Below are 11,286 nucleotides of genomic sequence, written 5' to 3'. Positions count from 1 at the left end.
TATGATTTCCTACTGTGAAATAGAATCACTGGCCACAACTGAGAAAGGAATTAAAAACATCATAATAAAACAGTTTCATTTAATTTGCATTTAATCCTCATATAGTTATACCTGCTTTCTGAAAGTATGCATATTCTTGTCAATTTAGCTACTGACTGAGTTAAAAGTGTGGGGTTTTTCAAAAAATTGTCATTCTCTAAAGGGATAATGAATGTATGATTGAAGTGTCTGAAAAGCAAAGGATCATAGTAGGACCTAGAGGAAATAGAAGGTGGCATCTTATGTGTCCGTTGAGTCCTGACTTTTGTCTAGCTCCAAACAAACATTGAAATGTAAATTAAATACTTCTCTAAGCAATGATAGTGCAGCCTCAGGCTGCCTCCTTATTTTGGTGAGTGTGTTGTGGGCTGCTGAGGGATGAGGAAGAAGAAAGGACTGCTCTTGCACAAGGACCAGTTTCCTCAATCCTGAGAGGCAGGGATGGTGATGAGGAGTGTGGATGGTGGTCATTCCCACCAAAGGAACATTCTTTTGCTTCTGCTGGTAGAAAAGTCTGTCTGTGTAGGCACCTTTCTTTTCCTAACCAAATCTAGTAATTTCAGGCAGTAAATGATGTGTCAAGACATATAAATTAATGGTTAAGCTCAATTTGCACAGCCATCCATGCTCTCAGTCCAGCTGAGTATTTGAAATGGAACCTACAAAAAAAAAAAAAGAGTGCTCTATTAGGCTGGTTTGGTGATCTAACTTTTGTACAATTTGAAAGATCAAAACTAGCAGACAAGTTCCCTTTTAATGTCAACAGAAATGTGTGAAGCAGCTAGATGCATATCTCCTTGTTTGTTGAGATAAAACTGAAGCATATTTTAACATAAAAAATATTTGTCAGCTTGGTCAAATACACAGTAACTCTTAAAATTCTACCAAGAATGTTATATGCAAATTAAGAGACAGGTTTTTTCTATATATGTATAATTTCTTAAGTGCACAGTGTACACTAATAAATGGGATTCTGCAAACTTTCACTGGAGATATTGAGTGTACTATTGAGTGCTGTAATGTTTGAATGTTCAGAAGGGCAAAAGCATGTTTGACTACCTTACTGGAAATCCTGTTTTGCATATTAGGAAAGAAAGTCTGTGTGTGCTATGCCCCTTCTAGGCAAGCTATAAACTGTGGATAAACTGTGCTGGATTTGTAATAATGGCCTCACTACTGTTAAATGCGAAAATAGTGGCTGAAGTTAGCAAACGTCCATCACAAGATTAAAAATCTATACACTGCATCTATGGAAGAAGCAATCTATAAGAGCCCACTAACGTACATTCATATCACAAAGGATAATCACATATCTCAGACTTCATTACATCTGTTGAAGGAATTTAGTATATGGCTGAAATTCAGCATGGTGTTATAAATAATTCACATTGGCAAAGACCAAAGCACAGGCCTTGATCCCAAAATTAATTTATTTATCTGCACAGAGAAGAACTGCCAAATCTTTGTCCATTGGTGTGGTGTTTACTCCTGTGATTAGTCCTGCTGGTTACTGCCACCCTTTCTCAGCCTGGAGCATGCCCACCCCATAAAAAGTCCTCTACACAGGAGTGGACAAGGGTATAAACTACTAGTGATTGCTTCACAATCATAACCTTGTATTTGTTCTCCCTGGTGGCCCATTTTCTTTTAAGAACAATAATATTTTAGAAAGATACCATGCCTGAAGACATATGTGATTAAGGTACCCATAATACAGCAGTGATCTAAGCTATATTACTTCTGTAAAAATAACAACTAAAAGGAATTTTAAAACATGCTAACTACTGCATGGTACTCCAGTTTCCTATCTGCCTTTAATTCCACATGCATATTTGAATACTGCTCTGTGTGAAGGATGATGAGTGAGATGCTCTGTTCCAGGAGAACCAGTGCTCTGGGCAGACCCATCTTTGCTGTCTCTGGGCCAGCAGCAAGTAACAAACATAACAAACTTTTCAAGATCACTTACCAGAGCTGGGCACGAGGGGATGACCCTCTCCCCTGCCCTCTTCTAAAGCACTGCACGGAAGAAAGTTGCCAAGGGCCAGGCTCTAGCTGAGACTTGCTGCTATCCTGGACATAATCAACTGAAGTTGATTATGCCCTTCCCATCACCTGAGGCTCCATTTTGTCACCTGTACTCGGGTGGACTCTCACAAAGCCCTGGAGAAACAGCAGTGGTCTTGTCTGCTGAGCAAAACAGTGATCAGGAAGGCCTTGAGTGAACAGTAAAGCCTTTTTCTCTCAGCATTTGGAAACACACTCCACTTGGAAATTTCATTTGTTTCTCTGTGTGTGTCTGCACTATAAACAAAGGGTTCTCACATTCATTCAGGCCAGTTTTGCATCGAGCTGAATCCTGACCAAGAGCAAAGCTGTCTCCTCTCCCTGCTGACTCTAAAGAGAAGCAGCAATGACTCACTGGTCTTCACATGGAGATTTCACAGGTTTGCCTTAGCATATATGCCAGCTCCACTACATACAGCCTGTTTAGCTTCAGCACTGCTGACTAGAAGGATGTACAGCCCCTCCACGTCCCTGCTGTGCAAGATAAGCATACGGTACTGGTATGAAATGTAATTGATTTTACTGGCACAGCCTGTCCTGCAGCTCACAGGCAACAATCTCAAATAATTTAAAGCAATCAGTAATCTGCTATTAAATTGCAACTATTAATATGTGATATTGCTTTTTCAAACACCCCAGTGAACTATTTGCAATGGCTTCCTTTCTTTCTTTGTAACTTCAGCCTCCTTCTTTCTTTCCCCTTCCATTTATATCCTCCAAATATACTTATGTGAGCGCTCCTGAAGGATGACATGTAGAAAAAAAGCTATACCAAGACATAATTACACTGGCACAGCTAACAGAAAAGACCTAGATGTTTCAAATGTCAGTAGATCTGAAGATGTGTGGGCAGGATTTACAACACTGGTATGTTGCCACTGGTAACTGACTGCATTTTTAACCTTCCCACTGCTGGCTAGCAGTGCGAAAAAGGAAAAGTCTAGGAATTTAGCACTAGAAATAAACAAGCTCATTACAACCCTCTAAAATTTATTGTTTTGAAGCTGAGACAAACAAGAGGAAGGGTTGTATAAAGGTTAGAGAGGAGCTCTTTCTTCCTGATACGCAGCCTACACAGCACCTAACCCTTCCAGTTTGCTGGCATGCAGCTGTTTCCTCTGCTGGATCAGCCATGAGGACCAGGTTTGGTCACTCCATATAGAAAGGAAAGAGTGAAGCTTTTGCTGGCAGTATTTTAAAGGCACAGCCATCTCAGGCAAAAGATACTTGATAGAGTTCCACTGTCAAAAAGTTGGCAGAAGTCTCCTGCTGAGAGTGAGCAATTTGGAGACACCAAGCAATCTGACAGACTATTAGACCATAGAGTGGAGTCAGACACATGATCTGAAGCAGGGAGCAGTTACTGACAGAGGTGTTACACCCATGGCTTGGGTTTGATAAGTGAGGACCAAGGAGAAGACCAAGCTTCTTGGGCACATAATGGTGGTATTATTAAGGTGCTTATCTAGGTAGAGGAGAATAAATTTAGGGCAGGATTCCATGAAAAACTAGAATATGTGAAAGGAGACAGTGAAAAGAGAAAGCCTTGAGATATGTGATTGCGCTTCATATGTTGTGCAAAGAGGGGGGATACTCCCATTCCTTCTGAGAAGTGCTCATTGCAACAGAGTCCAGGCCAAGAGGCCCCACACAAGCTAGTATCATAAACTGGGGAGAGTTGCATGGGACTAAAACTATGTTATTACCCTTAATTAGACACTCAAATGAAAAACAACCTCATATCTAGAAAACTCACTGAAATGAAGGCAACCACACCTGCTCAGCACCTTGGCATTTCATAGGGACTTCTCTTCAGCAAGGAGGGAAATTTCACAGGGAGGTGTGAGCATCCAACTGCTCCATTACGGTTAACCCTAAATGTGCATTTAGAAGTCTTTTAGGCAAATTAAAAACAGTGTAAAATCATTCCTGGTCTCAAAACACTATTTGCTGGTTTTTTATGATCTTGGAAAGAGCAAACTGTAGATGTCACAGCATTGCCTTTGCTAAAAACAAGCTCTGTGCCTATCAGCTCACAAATTCCAGCTGAGAATGATATAGAAGAGACAGCTCTACTCGTGCTGCAGTGCATGTGATTTAACAGCTCTTCCATTTAAAGACCTTTAGGAGAATGCCAGTCTGTTCCTAGTTTTAACCTTTAAAATGCAGCAAGGACTTCAAGAGCAACTTTGGCATTTCTCAGTGTAACCCACACCTCCCACATGCATCAGGGATGACTTTACAAGCAAATACCAGGGAAGCAGACATGTATGAATATGTACAGTCTATGGACCCCTGTAAAGGGATGCATATCTCCCAGAATTTCACCTCTAATCCTCCTGACATCATCCTAACTCCTCATGCTGAGAAGTGGTGTCATTTTTAGCCTCATTAATTTTCAGGGCTTCCCCTTCCCCCCTCCACTTAATGCTGGCAAGTCAGCTACCACGAGTAAAGCAGGCAGCAGATTTTTCTGTGTCTCTCAGAGTGGTAATTAAAGTTGCTAAAAAAATAATTTAAAAAATTAAAGAAACGTGAAGTTCTTCCCAGGAGAAATGTTCTCTGCATGATCCAAGCATCAGCTGCTTTTGTAGTTGCAAGCTATGGAGATGAGATTGTCTGGGATCCATCTGTCCTGCCCCAACATGTCAGAGTCATGGGGTATAGCTCAGCTGCTAGGAGATTTCTTATTCCTAATTCATTTTGAAACAATACTGTGGGAGCAAAATCATTGATGCCTTCAGCAACTCAATTTCTTGTTTTGTTTGCAATTGCTAGGGAATAGGAATTTTTGTATACAGCTCATTCATCTTGTATTGCTTTCTCATGAAAGTAATTTTTAAAAAGTAATTTTATTTTGCCCTCCATGATGACTTTTCATCGTACCTTCCAGCCTTTGGTGTAATGTAAGGACAAGATTGCAGAGGTAGGCATCAGGCCCCCCATCAGCCAAAGCCTTCATGCAGGTTGCAGTATCCTTGATCTAGTAATCAATTTCTTTAAGTAATGGATTTGAGCTATTTGCCCCATTCTTTGGATGGAAATCTATCACTGGGCCAGGATCACTGGGCCAGGACCAAAAGGTTGTGGCTGGTCTGCATTGCAGCCTAGTACGAGCAGGGCTCAAGTATTTTGTGTTACTGCTCTGTGTGGCTGAAACTCTGATTGAAGTGAGGAGAAAGCTGAATTGAAATGTTAAAATAAAAAGGCTCTGCTGCCCTGGGGAGTGCCCTGGGGCTGCCCCTGAGGACCCCCTGTGACACCACCAGCAATGCACTCCACAGGGTGACACTGTGGGTGACCTGCCAACAAGTCCCCTTCAGAGGAACCCCATATGGTGTGAGCAAACCTGCCGTGAGCCTGGGGGGTGCTCAGCCTGCTGAAGGTGGTTTCTTGGCAGTGTGGATGCCTGGGGCCATGTCCACTTTTCTTCTGAGGATGTCACTCTGCAATGGCCTCTTTTTCCCCACTAGTGGTTCCCACATTAAACATCAAGAAAAATGTGCATTGCAAAGAATGGACTTTTTTATTCACACTGCACAGGGGGCCAGTGGCATTTCTCAGAGGCAGTGTCCAGTTTAGTAGAAGGATGAAGAATATCCTTCTGTTGGCTCAATTTTCTTGTACAGACCACATGGTATAGAGCAGACGAGGTGAACTAAGATGCATGAAAAATTAATCCAGCAAATTATTTTTCTGTTTATTATGTGGCTCCACAATTCTCTACATTATCTTACATCAAAATCTAGCTGAGCAGAAGGCTTTAAAGATAAATTCCAAAACTTCAAGTGATGGTTGAAGAAGTATTTATCCATTTCAAAACATTTAAAATGCTATACCTGACTAATATAAACCATATTATATATAGTTATACATCAGATGGAAAGGAAGCACCATTATAAAAAAGCATAAAGTAATATCTATGGAAATGTGCAAAATACATTAGGTAAGATTTGAACCATCTGAGAATCTGAATTTCATATTTTTGGTCTATAGAGGAGATTTCAGTGAGTTCATTTGACTTGTTTTAGAGACCAGAACGTTACTGCAGCAGTTTCACCCCACTAGAAGATACTATGAATAACTAAACTGCTCATGGCAGATATTACAGAATGCACAAATGCATTCCTCTTCTTGGTTTGGTGTTTGTTGCGGGGAGCTGTTTTGATTTTTGGGGGATTTTCTTTCAATTTTCAAACATATCTCTAAGTGTAGTACGTGTACTCAATATTTGACTATAACATGCAAACAAAGAGCACTGCAAGTGTCTGTATATGGAATCTGCAGTGTCTAAAAATCACATGAGATTTTTTCCAGGCCCAAATTTCAAGCCCATGACCACATGCCAAAGATAAAATGGTGAGAATTACAATAGTGGGAAAAATTTTCTTCATCACTGAGAAGCCTTTGGTCAATACAATAATGAAAATTTTTTTCAAGACAATGTTTTGATGGGGAACATGGTGAGTATTTGGGGACTATTCAAATAGTTTTTAAGTTGGAGTAAATCCACTCACTCAGTTCCAAAACATTGCTGAAAGGAAAATCTGTGTTAGGCAAAAAGTAAATCTAGAGCTATCAGAAAATATGAGGTCACAGGAATTGGAAATTAAAAAAAAAACATATTTAGTCATCTCACTATGCCATTCTTTGCATATTATGGCCTGAAACTAAGGCTATAGGGCTATATTTGACTCTGCTTAGCCATCAATATCCACTTACTGTGAGGGAGCAGTGGTTGCAGAACCTCCAAGTTGCCAATTCCCATAACATTGCATGAATCTTGTCGTGCCTGACAGTTTTCATAAAGCCCAAGCTCCATGAGACTGAAAAATCTCCTGAGAACTCCAGTTTTTGATTACAAGGAGAAAAGGCAATGTTGTAATCTTCATGACTGTAGAAACAGGAGAAAAAAATTATCTTTGCTCTGCTCCCAATATGCTAAAAGCTCATTAACCCAGAGGCAAATTAAGCATCTCTGAGAACACATCATGTTTAATTTTTATTTTTTTCTTTCTAAACAGGAAGAAGAGGAAGTCAGAGAGGGTTCTGATATTTTTAAAACCCGGTAAAATCAATACTGGAATTCAGGTCATTAACTTCAGCTGAAAACAAAGAGAACAATTGACTCCTGTCATTAAGACACAGAATTTTGAAACAGGTGTATGGTAAAGCGCAGAGTATTTTTTTTTAATCACCAAATCACAGGGACACTGGCAAATGGAACTGCCAGACAGCATACAAATAATGAATAAATGTTGTCTGCAATTCTTTTTCTCTGAATTAACAAAATAGCCCATTTTTATAGAATTTGATTGCCTTTCCTGTTTGAATTGAAAATGCACAAAGCTGGCACATCAGAGGATCTCACAGAGGGACAAGCCTGACATAGGCTGCTTTGGATAGTCACCCTCCTGTATACCAACAAATAAGCAAGAGCTGCATTTTTTATTTCTTCACACCCATTTTAGTACCAGCCCCGTGGAACTGTTGCACTGAACACTGTATCATGTGCTCATTGTGTTTTATATGATGCGTGGAGCAGCACAGGGTTCCTTATTAACAAAATTCTGCTGTGCAGCAGATGTATGTGGCAGCCATATATGATCACAATACACAATAGGAACTGCTCATTTCTACACTGTTTCTAGGGAAGTAAAGGGTTACTAGGGGAAGTGGTGTTTTATCACACATTCAACATTGCACAAAAATAGCCTAGAAAACCAAAATGCTTACATTGAAGTCTCCACATTTCTGTAATTAATACCACAATGATCTATTTTGGATATGGTTAGCATATGCTTTCTGTCCAATATATGTATAGTTAATGATATCTGGGGAGGTGCATGAAAGGGAGAGAAAATCTTCTGAGAAATACTGAGAAAGGAAGAATTTGCTTCAGAACTGGAGGGCAGAGCTTCTCACCACATCACTTCGGCAGAGCTGCCTCTGGGCTGGGGGTGGGGAGGCAGCAGCACCAGACACCGTAAGTCTCACAGGGCTGGCAGACTGTGCCTGCACTGAGTGTGAGATCAAAACCCATATGTTTCTCTTTCTAATGGCCCTTTTTCATAACCAGGTTTTGGGCTGTAATTTTTTTTTCTAGGTAATTTGTGGCTGATGAAAGTTTGTAGACTGACAGCTGAAGAGACTGATTTTATTAACACCCAACACAGTCCTGAGTATTACAATCGATTCCAAGCCTTCATGTTTCACATCATCAATTGCATTGCCATGAAATAGGTGTCAGATGTGACCACCTCAGTACTGCCCAGGCAAAGCATGGCAAAGACCTGGCACATTTTTCTTTGAATGTATGAAAAGAGATGAACAAGCAGCAAAGCAGGGGATGATTGACTCCAGTCAGTAATCCCTGAACTTGACCTAGAAGGTTTTCTTCACAGTTGATTTTGTAATTTTGTTCAGTCCTTGATGGCAGAAACAGAGCTATAACAGTGGTAGTGGCTTAGTGCCTTATCTCCTGAAAACAGATCTGAGCTTCACCACCTCGAGCTGCAGTTGGTGGTACCCTTTGACCAGCACTGATCACTTTGGATGTGCAGTTCTGAAGTCATAGGCCTCATTACATTTTTGCTGAACTATGCTGTATTACAGCATGCACTTTCATTGACTTATGCAGAGCTGTGTATACCTCATGCTTTGCCTCCCTCAGAAATACCTTGCTGGTTTTTTCCCAAGTGCTTGCTTCTACTCCTCTGTGCACGTGCAGCTCATACTGTACACTTCTGCACCAAGTCATGTCACATCCCGTGCTACCTGATTAAGATCAGTAGCTGGGAGTTGATTAATTGACTTTTCAGAAACTCAGCTTGTAAGTTTCCCATCTTTCCCATTATACACGGGGAATAAAATCAGAGCTTAAACAAGCACAAGAAATGGTTCATTTCCTTCCTGAACTCATCACCTTAAATTACTGTGAAGGTCCTTATATGACACCAGGACTTCCCAAATTTTCCCATGGACTGCATCAAAAAATCTCAAGCCTCAACGGAGATTCTTATCAAACACTCAACTCTGCAAGTTTTCCACTGCTGGGGGGCTGGGGACTGTGCCCACAAGTAAGTGGCACCCCTCTGGCTCCCATCTTCTCCAGAAGCACAGACATCCACCAAATCTCCAAGGAGGACCCCCACTGCCCTCAGTGGTGCAAAACCAAGGACAGCTTATTGTTGCAGTCAGATGCTTTTAGGAAGCAGTAATAGGATGAAACCCCAAGTCTACATGACCCCACCAAGTCAACAGCCTCAGCAAAACTCAAGCTTCCCCAGAGGGACTAATTTTGCTTTATAGGAACTGGCTGAAATTAATGCAGCCTCAAATCCATAAGATAAAACTAAGGCACTGCAGCAGCATGCTCACCACCCTCCTACAGGTTATCTGACAGCATTTTTGTTTCCCAGAATGATCATTACTCACTCCATTTTGATGAAATTCATGACTACTAAAGACAACTCCTACTGATCTCCCCGGATCACAGGTTTTACCCGCAGTCATTTGAAGAAAAATAACCAAGAAACCGTCCCAGGCCTGAAAGAATTGCTGTAAACCAGCAATGGAGTGTGGCTATTTGCATGCCAGATTTTTTATGATCTTTATTTTATAAGTTACCACAAATATTTTTGTCCCCAAATGGTCCATTTTGAATTTTTAAGAAGACTGTAGCTTTATAAACTTTGAAACCAGTTTTAGGATCAAGGAGACTGTTAAAAGACGTTGTTCAAAACATGAGCAACATAGTAGCAAAATTATTTTTATTTCCATGGAACACCAACCATCAAATGCTTTACGAAACTAAAAAGCTCATGTTCAACCTTGGACTTAAAATTCAAGTTACAGCTTCCTTTAAATACCATATCAAAATAACAAGCTTAAATTATTAAACAAACTAATTAGGGGTTTATACAACTGAGGCTGAATCTCTGCAACAGTACAGAATGGTTCTTAATAGAAGAGCTATGCTATGGGTGGGGCAAAGCAATAAATGCAGCCTGATTGTTTTGCCTTTATCTCTACATAAAAGAAATACTTAAAGGAATATACTCACATGGTGACAAATTACAAATATGCAATTTTTTACTGAAATCTGTCTAGAAACTAGCTTCGAGGATCACAAGTTTATGTGTTGGTGAGCACACAAATTGAAAAAAATGAGAATGGTGACTGATGTTTGAGGCATCTCCAAAGGTTTTATAGTATCCTGTGTGTCAGTACCGGCTCTTATGCTTCTTATCCATTGATACAGTTCTCCAAATAGAGGACATAAATACCATCCAGGTTTTAAAACATTTTATTTGCATATTAAAAAAATTGTGCATTCCAATAATTAAAATCATTTGAACAAAAAAAAAAAAAATGGCACTCGATTAACTGCATTTTACAGCTCGCAGGACCTTGGTACAGCTTTGCATTTATTCGTGTGTTACTCTAGTTTACTGTAGTCCCACCCAAGTTCTTCTTTCATCAACATGCAAGCTCTTTCATGCCACCAGGACCAAAGCCAGACAGGCAGAGGGAAAGGCAGCGCCTTCATTCAGTGTCAGTAGTTCTCTCTATTCTTTTGATGTGAAAGGGGCAGTACAGTCATTTTAAACTTTATCCAACCTCTTTGCATCTTACAAAGTTAAACAGCTAAAAGAAGTAAAATAAGAAGGCAATGCTTGTGGAATGTACAGTGCATAATTTGGAAGGGCAGATTTCATTACGATTCACCCGCTTGCTTCTCCTGTTCAATTGCTAAAAGAGGGGAAAAAAAAACAGAAAAGGAGAAAACAAAATGAAAATCAAGAACCTGATATGCATTCACATGACAATTGCTATAAACTCCTAAAACAAATGTATATTTTCAGCTACAGATCAAAACGGGGTGTAGATAATTGTAAATTAAGCGCTGCTAGGCGGTGGGTTCAGGTTTTTGCTGTCTAGCACAGACATAGCCGCGTATCCTCCCTCCCTCCACCCCCTCCCTGCGCTCCTGCTCCTCCCTGCCGCCTGCCCTCACTCACTTTCTTTTGAAGGCAGCGGATTTTTCTCTTGCGTCTCTGTCTTCTTCAATTTGGACTTGTCAAATTTCTCGATCTCAGCCATGTCTGGTTTGTCGGACATGTTGGCAGGTGTCTCTGTGCACGGAGGAAGGGAAGGAAGAGCCCGTTACCCCCGGCC

General features: G+C 40.5%; 1 protein-coding gene across 1 annotated transcript; it reads right to left on the bottom strand.

Moving 5' to 3' along the window:
- Positions 1–10,398: 10,398 nt before the first annotated feature.
- TMSB4X (thymosin beta 4 X-linked) lies at positions 10,399–11,280 on the bottom strand. The gene is made up of 2 exons (XM_005429712.2): positions 11,130–11,280; positions 10,399–10,860 (listed from the first exon to the last, which is right to left on the bottom strand). Exons 1-2 carry the CDS (start codon positions 11,227–11,229, stop codon positions 10,826–10,828), a joined length of 135 nt encoding a protein of 44 aa, XP_005429769.1. The 5' UTR covers positions 11,230–11,280; the 3' UTR covers positions 10,399–10,825.
- Positions 11,281–11,286: the final 6 nt, after the last annotated feature.

This window comes from Geospiza fortis, unplaced genomic scaffold (assembly GCF_000277835.1).
Source record: "Geospiza fortis unplaced genomic scaffold, GeoFor_1.0 scaffold1772, whole genome shotgun sequence".
NCBI classification, from domain to species: domain Eukaryota; kingdom Metazoa; phylum Chordata; class Aves; order Passeriformes; family Thraupidae; genus Geospiza; species Geospiza fortis.
Note: the sequence above shows the minus strand (reverse complement) of the source record. Positions and strands in the feature narration are given on the sequence as shown.

Coding starts and splice junctions, on each gene's coding strand:
- TMSB4X (XM_005429712.2), bottom strand. CDS start 11,229: ATGTCCGACAAACCAGACATGGCTGAGATCGAGAAATTTGACAAGTCC. Junction 10,861..11,129: donor TCCGCTGCCTTCAAAAGAAA/GTGAGTGAGGGC, acceptor CCCCTCTTTTAG/CAATTGAACAGGAGAAGCAA.